General features: G+C 38.0%; 1 protein-coding gene across 1 annotated transcript in view; it reads right to left on the bottom strand.

The window, feature by feature from the left end:
* LOC113055500 (cyclin-dependent kinase 18-like) overlaps positions 1-17,527 on the bottom strand; it is a 55,608-nt gene that overhangs the window by 20,225 nt on the left and 17,856 nt on the right. Inside the window, exon 2 of the mRNA XM_026221860.1 lies at positions 13,986-14,121. Coding sequence (XP_026077645.1) covers positions 13,986-14,103 — 118 coding nt within the window. The 5' untranslated portion in view covers positions 14,104-14,121. The remainder of the gene's footprint in view (positions 1-13,985; positions 14,122-17,527) is intronic.

The raw sequence follows: 17,527 nt of genomic DNA, 5'->3' as shown, positions 1-17,527 counted from the left end.
TTAAGGATTATGGAGGCCACTGTGCTCTTAGGAACCTTAAGTGCAGTAGACATTTTGTTGTAACCTTGGCCAGATCTGTGCCTTGCCACAATGCTGTCTCTGAGCTCTTCAGGCAGTTCCTTTGACCTCATGATTCTCATTTGCTCTGACATGCACTGTGAGTTGGAAGGTCTTATATAGACAGGTGTGTCGTATACTCTCCGTACTCACTGTATGTATATATATTTATTTATATAGATTTTTTTGTAGCAATGTAGCCTGTTTTGTCCCCACACTCAATGTCTATAGGCCATGTTTTAGTGATCCCGCTGTGCTGGGTAGTTGCTTCTATTACTCTGAAAACTTCAGTAGCAACTGTTGCATTCATTAGGTCATAAGAGTTGTTTGAAGAGCGTCAACAATCTCTTGTGCCTCTCTCGAGTGCGAATGAGCTATAGACGTTCCACCTCTTCTCTGATTAGGCTGCTAACTCAATAACCATGAGGTCAGCTGTGGCATATGCTGATGACGGCATCATTAATCAAGCCCACCGCAGTTAGCGGAGCGATCGCAATTATCATGCCGAGTTTCATGCATTTATGATGTGGCTATCTAAGTGGGTGTCAATCCAGCCACCCCAATTAATAATGTCTATGTCAACAGACTGTCAGCACAAATCCAATTACGCCACTATACGACACATCCGACAGGGACCCACCGATGCCACAGCTGACCCCCTTCACAAGTGCATGGCAGATGCACACAGCACCCTGGCATTGTCACTGCCAAACCGTGTTTTAGGAGGTGAGAACGAAAATCAAAATGGCTTTTCTGCTCCATCAGTTCAATTTGGATGAGGGGGCTTGAAGGGCCTCCGGAGGCATCGAGGTGGGAGCCCCCGGACCATTTCACAACGTCGTGGTGGCATAATTGAGATCCACCTCATTATTGGGCCGAGCCCGGCACTGAATGAGAATTGCCTGCCAGGCTCATCCGTTCTCATTTAGGCTGGTCTCATCCTCTCCGGACCGCACAAGTGAACTCTTTATCAGAGCCATTTAGGCGAAACACAGCGAAATGTCACATCTGGCAGAGACGGCCAGTCAACGCAGTCGCATTACCCACTGATGTCTTTATCCTATCCGAGATGATCGTGACAACTGTTTGTTACGTGTACCTGTTATGACTCTGAGGGCCTCATAAACCTGGCGCTGCATTGCAGTTGTCATTTTCACGTGTTGCGTTATGTTGTTTAAATAGCAAATGCATTTGCGCCAATTGGTGTGCTGGTCTGAAAACATTGCTGGCATGTTGCTATTTTAAGGCAAATTAAATAGACTGTGCAATTGTCCAACAAAAACCTTGTCCCTCATATTGTAGCTGGTTAGCCTGTGCGCATTTATGTGTTTCGGAGTAGGCATGACTTTGCGAAATGTATTTATGCAGGGAGGGTGGGATCTTATGCTTTCAAAGCTAGCTTGCTATTTTTAGCCTTTCCGAAATCGCCTACCCTGCTTTTAATACAGTCAAAAAATTACATAAGACCAATGCTTGATTGCATTCTAATTGTCAATGATTTGTCATTCATCAGATGAAAAAATTGTTCCGAAAATTATAGTTTTTCCTTTGTGTTGTCAAGAGTTGACTTCCCTATTCTCATAGTATTAGAACGATTTTCAAAACGTTGTTTATTGTATGGTTATCGTCATTGGTCTGTTTTCTGTTGAGGCATGAAAAAAGCCTCACTAAATATGTTTTTGTAGTGCGCCTGCCAGCCATTAATTTCAGCAAGTTTTGCACCTATGACAGCATGGAGCAAATGTGAACTGATCATCTCTTCCACTTTACTACAATAGCATGAAATAAACATGAATGAACACTGTACTTGATATATATCCAAATGTATCAAGATCGCAATCAAGAGATTGTGAATCGGAATCAAATCGTGAAACCTGTGTCAGTTGCCAGGCTTATACCGAATCTATGGTGAATTGGATTAATACCCTGCAGTCGCCCATCTAATAGATCATTTGAATTCCTTGTGGTGCACACTGGTTAATATCAACGGCTCTAGCCTTACTTGGCATTTGCTGTTGTCCAGAGTTTGTGCAGGGATCAGAATCCCTCCCTCCTGACAGGCCAGAGGGGTATTAGAGTCCTGACCCCAGAGCGTGTGCCGACAACAGGGTCAGAAATTGGATTTGAACTGCTTGAGCGACTCGGGCCCACACAAAACATCAAAGCCCATCTCATCTGATCCAGGCTGGCACACAAACTGATCACTGTACCTCTCCGCTCAGGCTAACAGCGACGTGATGAAAGGAAAGGACAACCACCTGCATCGACTCGCTAGTGCAGACTGTCACCACACACAGTCACGGGTTTCTGTAATGTCGAACGCAGGAGGACAGATGTGAAGCTTTGAAAATCATCAAAGCTGCATGAGTGTGTGAAAAATCCAATTGTGTAGTTGTGTAGGGTCACAGATGGAAACTGACAAATTTTGGGACAGATGCTCACGTTTCGTTAATAATAAAGGCACCTTTTGAGACGCAGATTGTTTTCAGAAATGTAAATAATTAAATTAAATAATTAAAATATTGATGTCTTAATTGTATAATATATCAAGGTATAGCGCTTACAAGTATATCAGAAGATTTCATATTCTGTGAAGAAAAAATTAAATAAATAAGATACATTTAAAGTTGTGTGCGTATAAAATACAATATTGGGTGAGTAAATGATGAAGGAATCTTCATTTTTTGGTGAATTATCCCTTTAATGCTCGCACAGTCAGTTCAATTAAGTTTGCAAACTAGAAAACGTCCAGCAACCTTATCTACACGTAGGAAGGAGATCATCATATTTGGGTGGCAGACGTTGTCATTGGATCAAGAAAACCCCTGGCATAATTAATCATAATCTCTGCAGCAGTGAAGGACAAAATGTCGGTCCACGAAACAGCTAAACAGTCATTATGAGTATAAATAAAGCGAATAGCTGACAGATCGCCCTATTCTCCTTTTTACTCACACTTTCATTTGTTTTGTAGTCTTTCATGCCTCTTCTCATTCTCTTTTTAAAACCCTTTCTAGCCGCACAAAAGATCACTAATGCTCCTTTATGTCAAAGACAGCCTTGAAAGCAGGAGTAGGTCTCGCTGGGTGATCAAAAGCCCTGTCTCGCCCCCTCCTTCTCCGTACATAATGAGAGCAATGCTTCAGCCCTTTATTTCAGTTTCCCTTCTTTATTTGGCAAACCCGAGTATCCACATTAACACGATGAATTGTGAGGATGAATCACCGATTCTGTCCAGCTATATTTGATGTTTTAGGTAATAAGCGCGGCTTAGCACTAGCATATTCAAAGGCTGTCATACTTGGGTAATTTGTTTTTTCAATGGAAGATCATTAGTAATAGGATTATAACTGTAGAGTGGACCCTGAAGGCTCTTGATATTTTCAGTATCAGCACCACTCAACTCATTGTATCAATGCATTTATGTGGATGTTTCCTAATGCACCCTCAATAGTGTGGTTTCTGAATGAATGACACCAAATACCTCAACCAATCATGAGTCTGCTTTAGGTTTTTTCATACTGAGCACAGTATGCAGAACACTTCATACAGAAACTTATTTTTTTGATAATGATAGACCTGCCATGAGCTGTGAGGGTGGTGTTATGTGCTGATTGGATCTTCTGTAGATATTTCAACTTCATTAAATTATGGTTAATAACCAAATATGCTTTGAAGACCTAATGAGATATTGACCAATCAGAAGAGAAGGTGTTACCATGGAAATAAAGAGCTTAGCAGTGACCAGACTTTTTACAGCTAATTACATAATCACTCGTAAAATCTTTATATATTTTGCAATATTTTGTTTTAAACTTTTAATCAACTATAAGTAGCTTTATTTTGTATCTGTCAGATCTGATTCAATCCTTAACTAAACCTATACAAATAAAATAAAACTTTACAGAAATAAAAGAAAAACCTTAACTGTATTTCAGCTAATTGCCAAGACATTAATAATGAACTGAAAACAGTATCAACATTTTGTAAAAGAAAAAAAAGAAAGAAATTAAATAAAAATGACAAAAACATAAAATTACTTCAACTAAAATTAAAATGTAATATAACATTTAAATATGAATACAAATTATACAAAATATTATATAACAGTCTACTTCAATATTTAATATTTTGTTATTCATTTTCTACAAATGGTCTGTCTTCTCATAAAAATAATTAGAATTAATAAAAAATCAGATTTTCATGTAATTTTTAGCTTGAAATCAGATGTTTGAATACTGTGATTCATTTCAGTGCTGGTTGATTCGTTCAGGGCCGTATTGGAGATGTTTTGAAATGCCTACGGAGAAAATGAATGGGAAAAGGGTGAGGCCACTGTTACATATACGTGTTGCATGTGTACTTTACTAAACTAGGTTTCAAGCTCTTATGTATTGTGAGATGTAGAGTGCACTTCAGCACATACACGGCCTTTGTCTACCATACATTTTTTTTCTCTCTCACCCTGAAACGTTTTTCAATTCCGCGAGTAATCACACGCAGCCGGTGTTTTTTCTTCCTCTATTGTTCGGCGGCATGAATCTCAGCTTGTCTCTGATGTTTAAATGCATGCTGCCATTTAATTGCTCGTTGCTATGGCGATGCAGACTGTTAACAAAGGCAACGTCAGGATCCGGATAACAAGAGATAGCTATTCTGTCTCTCAGGTAGCCATCTGATTCATCAATATTTATATAACATCCTGCTTTTCAGCAGATCTGAAATTCAATGCAGGTCCCCCACACAGCCTTAGATGTTTGCTCTCTCTCTCTCTGGCGTTTTCTCTATCGTTCTCATATTGATTTAGTTCCATTGGAAAGCTGGTTAGTGTTGCATTTCACAAAAATTGGTTCTAGTGCTTTAGTTTTTTGAGTTTAACTCGAATAGCTATTTAAATATTGGTATTTCCTACATAAAGGTATCATATGGCTTCAGGGGATTCGAAATGTGGTTCATGAGTCATATGACCAACTTTCATTATGCATTATGGTGTTTTTGTGTCCTATTTATTGCTCCACGTTCACTGAATGTGTCCGAGTATACACGTATTCATGCATTCACACATTTTTATTCAATAATGATTATTTTCAAATCTTTGCTACTCTTGACAGTCTATTCTTGAAAAATTCTAGAGCAGTAGATTCAAAATTTAAATTAATTACACAATATGCTGATTACATATTTTTCCCTTAAAAGATACGTTAAAACGATTATGGCAGATAAGTATTAAATCATTGAATGGACGTTTTAAAAAAAAATGGTTTTAGAAGTAGATATATAGTTTTACTTGTCTGTACCTTCTGTGCCGTGTTCCTGCTGACTTCTCACTTTCACTTTTTCTTCTGATAGTCTTAAAGAGACAGTACCGCTTTACTGCTTGTCATGAAAATCAGTGTAATCTCAATGCACATAGCACAAATGATGCATGTAAACAATAATGTCTCATTTGAATGACAATCATACTTTCTAAAATATTTTGACTTTATAAAAATGCAAAAATGTATTAAACAGGGTCCTAGAGTTTCATTCATTTTCAGCGGTAGGTGAAAGAGACTGTTCTGTACCGCTTTCAAATCCCGGCACAAAGGTGCGGTGAATGAGCGAGAGAGGGAGAAGGCGGCGGTGGGCCTTGCTTTCCTTCATTTGCAGATATGAAAAGCGAGGCACTATCCAGGCTCATCATTTAAATATCACAGTGGCAGCGAGCTCTTTGATCTCCTCCGTGGTAATTGGGGTCGTTGCAGGCGAGGCATTTTCTGCTCATTCTCGCTCCCGCTTTCTCTTTCTGGTCCTCTTGCGCTCTGCCTGAGAGATTTTCCTCACCAGGAAATCCAGCTGCTGTCTGGACTCCCCACCAATCTTTCATATTCATCCCAAACCTTCATCTACTGTACGTGTCAAATCACATCCTGGCCTTCTCTAGTGACAAAATCCAGATGCGCCACTGAAGGTAAAAAAAAAAATAGCATACGGGGCGAGCAAATATAAGGGGCTGCGCTCAGGAGATTTGTCTTTCCTTCTTATTTGAGGAGTCTTGAGGAGGGATTGCGTAAGCTGTGAATATTAGAGATGAAAGCGGAAGGGTCATGATGGTCGGACAGTTTTTTCTTTTCTAATTTGTGTTAGCTTTAATATTTTTAGCTGTGCTGCTTTAAAGGGATGGATTTATAAATGCAGAGAGGGTTTTCACGTGCTGACCGCATGTTGTTATTCTGTCAGTATGGTAAACGCTCTCCATAAAAATGCATTTCTAAATTAATCCGTTCTAAAGCACCGCTGTTTCCGCTTTTGTAACAAATCCACTTTCATCAAAATATATTTCGAGACAATTTATAAAAAAAAAACATTTTTTTTTGTGTGTGTTCAATGTTCATTTATTTTGCACTTATATTTGTTGAATGGTTATCACTTACCTGTCTTTGCATTTGGTTGGTGCTATTTTTAAGTGTTGGTTTATGTTACGGAAATATACAGTACAGACAAATGATGTTGTTTTAAGAAGAAACTTCTCAAAACTCCTGCATTCTTTTCCATTTTGGTCCATCAAACGGTTTTGATTTGAACAATCTGGATTTTCATTGTTAGAATTTCAAGATTGATCTTTTGATGTATGCGAATCAGTCTAATGGGTTTGTTGTTAGAAAACAAATGAATACATTTAAAATGTATAAACTTAGTCAATTAATACATAATCTGTAATCTATCAATTTTATCTATAATGAAAATAATAAATATAAATATTATAAATAATAAAATATTAAAATATTTATAAATACAAAATATGAATTGTATTATTTGTCTGTACTATAAGTACAACATATTACATATTTAATTAAAATATAAATAATATAGAATAAAAATATTAAAATATAAATACAAAATATTATATGTAATGTTTATCTGTGCTGTAAATACAAAAAAACTATAGATGTTTTTTTAATATACTCTTTGACTGAATAAATAGAAGAATTGGAAAGTGAAATATTTATAGGCTATGTAGTCTTTTGAAGAAGAGTTACTGTTGGATGAAATACTGAAGTAGAAAATGGAAGCAAAACCCTTTAGTTTGACCCTTTGTAGTATCTCCCGAGAGTCTGTGAAGAGGTCACAAGGAATAATGAATAGGTCTGACAACATCTTCATACAGCTAACTGTTTGAAACCATCAGTTTCCAGCGCTCTTCCCGGGACCTGCACTAGTATTTGTACTTGCCCTGTCAGTAGGCTGCTGCCGACCCTGGATGTCAGAGTATGTGTGTGTCCTATTTCTTAGAGGCCTCGGGGTTCAGACAGCCCTCTGCCCAGACCGCTTTCTCCCATTGGGCTCCAGCAGAGTCTGTCTGCACATCTAAACACACGTATCAGGTCTATTAAGAACATTCCTACATCTCTGTGAACTTCCAAGAGCTCAAACCTTCCTTGAGGAATTATATCAGAGGCTTATATCATGAAGAACCTCTAACATCCATGGAACACCAAGGTTTATTATAGTAGAAAAAGGTTCTTTAGATTATTATAATGGTCTTTACGCTTAGAAAAATGGTAGAACATTTCACTGAAAGGTTCTATTTGGGACCCAAGATTGGTTCTTCTATGTAAACACTGCTATACCCCTCCTTTTGAAACCAACATTTAAACATACATACTACTTTTTGTGGCTTAATGGTTAGCAAGTTTGACTCCTAACCCTAAAGTTGTGGGTTCGAGTCTTGGCCCAGCAATACCACGACTGAGGTTCCCTTGAGCAAGACACCAAACCCCCAACTGCCCCCCGGGCACCGCTGCATAAATGGCTGTTTATGGTGTGTGTGTGTGTTCACTGCCGTGTGTGTGGACTTTGGATGGGTTATAAGAGTATGGGTCACGATACTTGGCTGTATGTCACTTTCACTTTCTGTCACTTGACAGGCATGTAGGACAGCCTATCGTAATCCTTGGATCGAATAATATGATTGGACCAACATTTTATAGTCCTATGCCTTCCACATACAATATAAATAAACTTAGACCACTTAACTTAGTGATTGCTATTGGGTTCTGAAGAGACTTTCAACCAGCATAACAAAAATATTTTTTCCCATGAATCTTTTAAGAGTATATGATTGTTTTACCTGTAAATAACATCAGGAGATGTTTTGCAGAATTTTCACGCAACCCTTTTACAGACAATAAAAGAATATAATGAAACATGGCTTTGGATCAGTGTGTTGTGACAACATGAGAGTGAGTAAATTATGTTATAAATGTAATTCCTTTAAATAAAGGAAAGGAAATATTCTTTCTAGGCCTAACTTCCTTTTTCAAGTAGACGTTTCCTGTTCAGAGATGGAAGCTCTCAACACATTAATAATGCAGAGAAATCGAGCTGTCATTGAAACAAAGGTGGCTCAGCGGTTGAGGTGAATGACTGATAAGCCGTGTTGCTGTGCCCTTGTGGTTTTGAACCTCTCTCTGGGGTTGTGATTAAAGATCTGGGCTGGTAACTGGAAGATTTGTTGGTTTGAACCATGAGACCGCTTGTAAAACTAATTTTACTTTTGATATTTCACTTCATTATGGGGTTACAGGTGGGCACACATCCTGCTAATTATACAGAATAGATTGTAGTGTCCAGTTGTAAGTAGGTCATCAGATATTAGGCAAATTGTGTGTCATAAGGCTTTGACCCACTCCGACTATAATTGATTATGCAGAAAACTATTAGCACTCCTCATTTACAATTGAATTAATAATAGAACGTGAAAGGCTAATCATTTGACTAAAGGCCCCTTAATATGACTGCTGTCAAGTCTTCAGTGCATCTCCCAACACAAACATCTCTGCTCTGTTTTAGGGCTGTGCAAAAAATCGAATGCGATTTTAATGCACATCTCATCAGTAAAGACGCTCCTGTGATTAGAAGTATATCTCCAGCACGTGCATTCAGATCAGGGTTGCCAGGTTTTCACAACAAATCCTTCCCAGTTGCTTCTCAAAACTAGTCCAAAACTAGCCCAATTGCGCTTCCAGAAGGTTCCCCGATAAAAAAATAGCTTCCCGGGGTTAAAATATATGTTTTTTAGCAGGGTTGCCTTGGTAAAATTCACATTTTAGGGGCTAAATATCACGTTATTTGTATTGGGGTCGCTTTGACTCGCAGACATGAAAAACAACCACAGACTTGGCAACACCGGTTGGCATTTACTACACTGAGCCGTAATTCACTGACAATCTACACAAAATCAATGTTAAAATCGCAGGCGATTCTTTGTCGATTTTGAAAATGATTTTGTGTCAGTTGTCGGTAGACTACGGCTCTGTGTAGTAACTGCGCTCCACCTGAACCAGTGTTGCCAAGTCTGCAATTTTTTTTCATGTCCGCGGTTTGAAGCAACCCCAATACCAATAACGTAATATTTAGCCTCTAAAATGCGAATTTTACCAGGGCAACCCTTCCAAAAAATGTATATTATAACCCGGGGAAGCAGTTTTCATTGGGCTAGTTTTGGACTAGTTTTAAGAAGCAACTGGGCAGGATTTGTTGTGGAAACCTGGCAACCCTGATCTGAACGCACCTGCTGGAGATATACTTCTAATTACAGGAGCATCTTTACTGATGAGATGCGCATGAAAATCGCAATCGATTTTTTGCACAGCCCTACTCTGTTTAGACCTCTGTTTGTAAAGTCATGGAAGACGGAGTCTGTGTACTGGGAAGGTAGCAAGTTCAATTAGTACAGCTATTAATTTAAAACTAGATAACATTTAGAATTTTAAAAAGGATTTGATTTTTGCAAATGAAAAGCAAACTCTTTCTGACACCCAAATTTAAAACAGTGTATTGATTGATTGATTGATTGATTACCATAGGTATTGTTAATAATAAAAATAGCCAACTAATGCCAACTAGACTTTCAAACAGTTCCAAGATAACATATAGACTTAAATTTTACCTTTTTTTTTTTTTTTTTTTTTTTTGGTGAGACATAAATACATAAATCATATCAAGACTTTTTTTAAGATGAGCCCTTTGAGCAAGGCACCGAACCCCCAACTGCTCCCCGGAAGGCATAGCAAAAATGGCTACCCCTTGCTCCAGGTGTGTGTGTGTGTAATCACTTCTCACTGCTGTGTGTGTGCACTTAAATTGGTTAAATGCAGAGCACAAATACACCTCACTTGGCTACACCTCACCTCACGTCACTTTTTTCTTTTCTTTTTTCATCTGACGTGTGTGCTTGAATAAGTTATTTGATGTGCACCTGAACACCTGTTTCCTTGTTGTGGTGCTCGTATGATTTTTTTGATTCGAACATCCAAACACAAAACCATCCAAACACTGTAGTCCTTGCCGTTTTTCATCTGAAATGAGCACACTTCTCATTCATGCCTAGCCAGAGGGCCACACGACAGCTGGTGGTTTTTCGATGGCTGTCTCTAAATGAGATGCCTCTTCATTCAGTTCTGCACAACACACACTACATTCACCCTTTGCGGTATAAACTCAATGAGATTTAGTGTGCTTAGAAAAGCGATGTGTGCGTATGTGTGTGGGTGTTTCTGGGTCTGTAATTATGTTCAAACCCTCCAAGGAATCTGTTGAAAAGCCATTTTGGAAGCATTATCATTAAATATAGCTTACATCTTTGTGGTAATCAAGAAACACTTGTTAACCAAAAGACTGCTGCCAACATTTGCGTGATGGCTCCATCATGGGCTCCTCTCCATGGAGAATGACTCGGTTGCATTTCGATCAGCGATTCATCACAAATATAATGAGATAATGAGGTAGACGTGCTGGTGGGGAGGAAATCTGAGGTCAGACTCCCAAACGTGACTCGGATCGGTTTCTTCTACATTAACCTGGCAATAATTGAGTTCTAATAATCATAGGTGTAGGTGGGTAAATTGGAACGAAGTGTTCCATTTCTCAAGGCGTTTCCTGGTCTTTTTCCATCCCGACCCACAGACATCTCTCCCGCCATGCTTGGGTTGGAGGTTCGTTTGCAGCTGGAGGGAAGGGGACGGGGTAAATAGAAAAAAGGCACTCTTGCGTCTCCTCCCCGCCTGTCCTCATAACGGCTCCCTCCTTCCAAACTCCATCCTGCTCCAGCTGTCTCCATCGCTGCCGTCTCTCCCGGGGGTGGAGGAAGTTCCATCCCTTTAGCCAATCGGAGCAGCTGGTTCATGGTGGGGGAAAAATGGGGCGATGTGCAAACAGCTGCCTCAGTCAGACAGCTGAGGAGCCTGATTGCTCCCCAAACAAATGGTTTGTTCCCAGCATTCAACCAGATCCAAGTCCCCATCCTGCCATGGACAGAGGGTTAATTGCCCGATTTGGCTTCTTAGAATGATTTTTATCAGTCTTTTTAGCCAGAGTTTTGTCTTTCAACAAAGTTTTAAGCACCTTACAGCTTTTTCTTACCAATAAATGCCAGCTTGGACAGGAAGAGATCATTGGAGTGACCGAACACTGCTATTTAGCGGCAGATTAAGGGCATCTAATTTGATGCTACTAATATTCAGGTTCAGCTCAAGGGAATTTTTAGATCTGTAGGATGTTTGTACTTGGACAAAATTCTTAATAAAAAAGCATTTTCTCCTTGATTTGATTTGCTGCATTTATTTGATGAAACACACAACAGCAACAAAAATATTAAAATATTAAAAATAACTACTTTCTATTTTAATATATTATGTAATTTATTCCTGTGACCCAAAGATGAGTTTTTGGTCTCATTATTCCAGTATTCAGTCACTGATCCATCATAAATCATTCTAACTCAGTATAAATCATTCTAATATTTGTGGAAACCACCTTGAATAGAAAGTATAGTACAGCCCTTATTTGAAATGGGAATCTTTTTTTTAACATCATAAATATCACTTTTGATCAAATTGATATGGAGAGACACAGAGAATACTGTTGTCGTTATTTTGGTTTTCTTCACTTACAAAATGTATTCTCATCACTTCATTATGTTATGGATGAATCACTGATGGCAGATGGACTATTCTGACGATGTCTTTAATAGTTTTCTGGACCTTGACAGTGTTACTTACTTGGCAGTCTATGGGACAGTCTCAAGCCACCCGGTTTTCATCCAAAATATCTAAATTGTGTTTTGAAGACGAATAAAGCTTTTACGAGTTTGGAACAACATGGGGTAAGTGTTTAATGACAATTTTCATTTTGGGGTGGAGTGTCCCTTTAATTGTATAAATCTAGACATGAAGAGTGAAATTTTACAGGTGTGCAAAAACCCTCTTAGATATTTGACAGTGTCTTAAATACTTAAAGGAAAATGCCACCATATTCCACTATGTTCTTCTTTCAAATTAGATGAGTTGATATACATTTCCTGTCCAATCTCAGTGCGTGCACTCAATCGCTGTAGTGCACAGCGCCACTATGCTAGTGTTTAGCTTAGCACTATTCATTCCCATGGTGGAAGGGCACTTCGCAGCACTTTGACCTCGGTGCAGTAATATCCTCACTCTTCTGGAGTGAGGATATTACTGCGCCGAGGTCGAAGTGCTGCGAAGTGCCCTTCCACCATGGGAATGAATAGTGCTAAGCTAAACACTTACCCCATGTCGTACTAAAATCGCTTAGAAAATGCTACATGCTAGCATAGTGGAGCTGAGTGCTATAGTGATTGAGTGCATGCAGAAAGAAAATAGGGAAGAACATAGTGGAATATGGAAAAATGTTTTTCCTTTAAAGTGGTCTTGCTTATAGTCTCTCCCTTGAAATCCGATTTAATATTGACTTGAGAGGCGTTAAGATCATAGAGCCAGACAGCGGAGCAGAATTGCACTATTAGCACTGCATTAATAATGTAGGCACAAAGATAAGCACCACTGTGAATGTGCAAGGACGCTGGAGGGTCAGAATCCCGTTTCCTCCTCATCTTCTCCTGAGCTGTTCTGACCCCTGAGGTCCTCGCAGGCTGCTAGATGCATCTCTCTCCAATCTCTTGGAGAGATGATCAAACTCTTAAAGGGCTGCGCACTTTCCCAGCATCTTGGTGAGATCTCATTCCATTTGAGAACAATCCAGAAGACTTCAAATCGAGAAAGGTAGCCTTAGCTGACTGTTGGTGATGCTCCAAAATTGACAATATTTTCTTCCTTAATAAATGTTCCAGGTGGTGTTGCGTGCAATTAATCAGTTAACCAATTCCCATAGGATGATTTTGTTTGGTTGAATATCCTGTTTCACTGTTTTAGTTTTATTGTTATGGTAGCTACCAATAGCCATCAACTTTTTAATATTGAGTTTCAGATGTAGATCCATCACATTATGCAAGATTGTATGTGAAGTTTCATGTTCTTTTTATGAATCTAAAATTTGTACACTTTTTCAGCGAAAAATGTCTCTAGATATATTAAATTTAAAAGAAATACAGAAAAAAAGAAAGAAAACAAACCACAAATGCCCAAATAAGGATTAAATATAATTTGTTATTATACATTCTTGATTATGCATGAAATTAATGAAAGTCAAATAGTTCATGTTGTAGAATTAGACTAAAGTCCTGTTTGGATGGGACTAGTTTTCCCTCGGAGGTCAGGTGAATGTGTGTTTCACATAATTTGTATTTGTATTATTGTGTTCAATCTTACATGTCTGTTTTTTTCAATCTGTCTCAGTCATCCTCTGAAAAATCGAATCCACCTGGATAGGACGATCTGTGATTATGGTATATTATTCTTCTTCTAATTTGTTTTGACCTTTGTCGGAAACCAAGTACACTATATTTTGCTTTATAGATTTGAACCACATTTCTGGATAAAATAGTTGGTGATTAATGTGAATAATGTGAAAGCTCCGGATCACTGTAGTAGCAGCATCAGATATGTCTTTTTTCAGTGGGTTTCATGATGCTCACAGCAGACTCTTGTGCTTTTGAATGAAAGATGTGAACGTCAAGAGTAAAGCCATACCGTCACTGCAGCAGATGTTGAGCTGGTTTATCTGTTCTGTAAACTCGTTCTCCTCTATCGTCTCTGTTCGTGGCACGGAAAGTGAGAACCGCCTCTTGAAGTTCTTCATCTTATTCATGTCGCTGGACCAGAAGTCCTGCGGAGGATGCAAGAACAGTTTGAGTTAATGTGTTATTTACGAACATGTGATTATGACATTTGTTTCATTGTGCTCTTAGATTAAATCTGGCCTGATATTATTGGGTTCTCTCTTGTGTTTTTGTCTTTAAGAAGTTGAAGGATCTGAGATGAAATGTTTAAATTTTGCTGCTTTTATGCTCTATCAGGGTGCCAAGTTTGGTGTTGGTTACAACAAAACTCCAATATATCAAGTCTGCAATCAAGAGTCAAAAGTCTGCAATCAAAATTCTTCCTAAAACAAATGATCTAAGCCTCTCCCTGATGTAATGAGTGATTCATTGAATCATGCAGTGAATGCTTTTGACTCGAGATGTGTGTGTGTGTGTGTGTGTGTTTTGTGCGAAGTTAGTACATAATGTCAGCTCCGACTTTGTTAAAACAACAATTATCATAGACGATAAATATCGCACACCCCATGTCCAACATCAGTGCTTTCTAAAGAGGTGCAAGACATCTTTAAAAATGACGAGTATGAAAAAAATACTATAATTCTCTTCACTACATTATGTCCTTTTTAAGTGATAAAGTGGTTGCTTTATGCATATGTACTAACACTTTGTTAAAAGACAGATTTAATGGGTTTTTAATAGTATAACATTTCTCCACAGCTGAAGTTCAGCTCAGTCTCACTAGAGCTTATCAAAATCTCTCACATTCTCTTCCTTTGCGCTCCTGCGTTACCAGGCAGAGCGGTTGCTAAGGGTTCCAGTGCTGTTCGTTTAAGTCTGGTTGTGAGATCGTGCTGTGTGCTTTACTAATTATTTTGAAAGTGGGAGACTAGCCTCTACTCCCATTGCCAATTAGCATCCGCTCCCCCTAAAATAACTGGGTCTCAGAGGGCCATTGTTTCTCAAATGACTCTGAAACAAAAAAATAAAATAAATACTAATTGTGCTAAAAAACTCAACAGAAAATCTTCCCTTTTCAGCTGTGGTGGTGGTTTTATTCCCTCTCCTCTCAAACTTGTTTTCCGCCTCGTGTCCTCTCCCTCTCTTTGATTATACTGGTTGTTTCTACTAAAGATAATGATTTAGTCTTCCTGTCTTTGAAACATGACTCTCATAAGACGATAATTGCTCCATGCAGTCCAATCATAGGGCTGATGAAACACAGCGTCTGCCTGAATAATCTTATCATCTACATCGTTTTTATGGAACGTTACTGGTTCTAGTATGGAACAACGTTAATCAATCAATCAATCAATCAATATCTATCTATCTATCTATCTATCTATCTATCTATCTATCTATCTATCTATCTATCTATCTATCTATCTATCTATCTATCTATCTATCTATCTATCTCCCTCTCTCTCTCTCTCGCTCTCTCTCTCTCTCTCTCTCTCTCTCTCTCTCTCTCTCTATATATATATATATATACAGTAAAGACCAGTTTGGAAACATTACTATTTTTTATGTTTTTGAAAGAAGTTTCTTCTGCTCATCAAGACTGCATTTATTTGATCAAAAATACAGAAAAAGCAGTAATATTGTGAAATATTATTACAACTTAAAATAATAGTTTTCTATTTGAATATACTTTTAAAAAAATAATTTATTCCTGTGATGCAAAGCTGAATTTTCAGCATCATTACTCCAGCCTTCAGTGTCACATGTAACATCCAGTCGATCACATGATCATATAAAAATCATTCTAATATTCAGATTTATTATGAGTGTTGGAAACCGTTCTGCTGTCTAATATATTTGATGAATAAAAGGTTAAAAAGAACTGCATTTATTCAAAATAAATAAAAATCCTAATAATATATATTCTAATAATATATTTTCTTTACTATCACTTTTTATCAATTTAACACATCCTTGCTGAATAAAAGTATTGATTTTATAAAAAAAAAAGAAAGAAAAAAAAATACTGACCAGTAGTGTATATTGTTATTACAATATAAATATATATATATTCAACTTTGATAATGAATCATCATATTAGAATCATTTCTAAAGGATCATGTGATAAATGCAGGCTTGATGAGCAGAAGAAACTTCTTTCAAAAACATAAAAAATAGTAATGTTTCCAAACTTTTGGTCTGTACTGTATAATATATATATATATATATATTTATAGATAGATAGATAGATAGATAGATAGATATATTTATATGGTATATTAACAATATTTTAATGTATGAATATTTTATATATAACAAATATTTTAAAATATATGCGTGAATGGGTCTTTTTGAAAGAAAAATCAAGCTATTAGTGTCACTGAGATGAGTCTGAAACTGTCGGATTGAAAGGGCAGCATATTAACATGATTTTTAAAGATCTCAGTATCTTATAGCTTCCTAGCCTTAATTACACAGTGGACATATTTTATTGATATTCTCTCCCGCTTCCATATTCACTCTGATTGAATCCAACATCTCTTCCAAGTGTAATTACATCCCAAACTCCTGGGACCCTCCAAAGATGTGAGGGTGTCATAAGCAGATGTTAACCAAATCATCCGGAGAGGTGACCTTATATTCTCTGTCAAACTCTCTGTGGTTACTGGTTTTTCCTTCTGTAATTTATTCTAATTCTTATTCCAAAGGAGAATTTCATCTCTGCAATGTTATTGCTGATAAAACTGAGTTTTTGTCTGACTTTACTAATGTGCTGCCAACTTACTGACTCCCAAAGATTCCTCATGTACTTCAACTAATTTACAGCCTTCTCGTCTCGTTTGACCGACCCCGTCCATCAGCCACCGCCTCGCTGCCTTTTGCATTTGCTACGTGCCTCAGTTCCTCAGGGATCACGGTGACTCAAAAAAGAGCCTCCTATCCTCCACCGCGATGCTATCTCCTCCAGACGCGTCTGAAGAAGCTGAAGGGATTCTCAGCGTGACTCATTCGGCACTCTGTACGCACTACGCTCCGTGGGGACGTGACTTGTCTTTGACAGGGAATCTATTAATAAGGTGTTTTTGGTTTGGTCGGTGGGCTGGTGGCTGATGTACACTGTGTTCCTGGAGTGGACCGCTTTCTGTTGAGACGCCACAGACCCCAGAGGGGTTTACAGGAGCTGCACATGCTGAAGTCATTGAAGAATAAGTAATAATGGAGAGCCGTGCAGCAGCCAGAAACACTGAATTTATCAAGGGTTTGTTGGATATATTTAAAACAATGGTGTCAGCTCACTGTAGAGCTGGAAGTCAAGCATTACTATTGTTTTTGTTGCTTAAATTAACAATTAACCGTCTTGCACTTTAATCTGGCCCTAATTCGTGAGAAATACATCGAATAATAGTAATAAAAAATATATAATAATATTGAATGAATGAAATTTGATTTGTGGCAGTTATGAGTCTGGAATGTCTCCATGCAGTCGCTAGGAAGTTCTGAGTCTTGTGTAAC

This window comes from Carassius auratus, chromosome 36, assembly GCF_003368295.1.
Source record: "Carassius auratus strain Wakin chromosome 36, ASM336829v1, whole genome shotgun sequence".
Taxonomy (NCBI): Eukaryota; Metazoa; Chordata; class Actinopteri; order Cypriniformes; family Cyprinidae; genus Carassius; species Carassius auratus.
The sequence above is the reverse complement of the archived record's forward strand: the minus strand, read 5'-3'. Positions and strand labels throughout refer to the sequence as shown.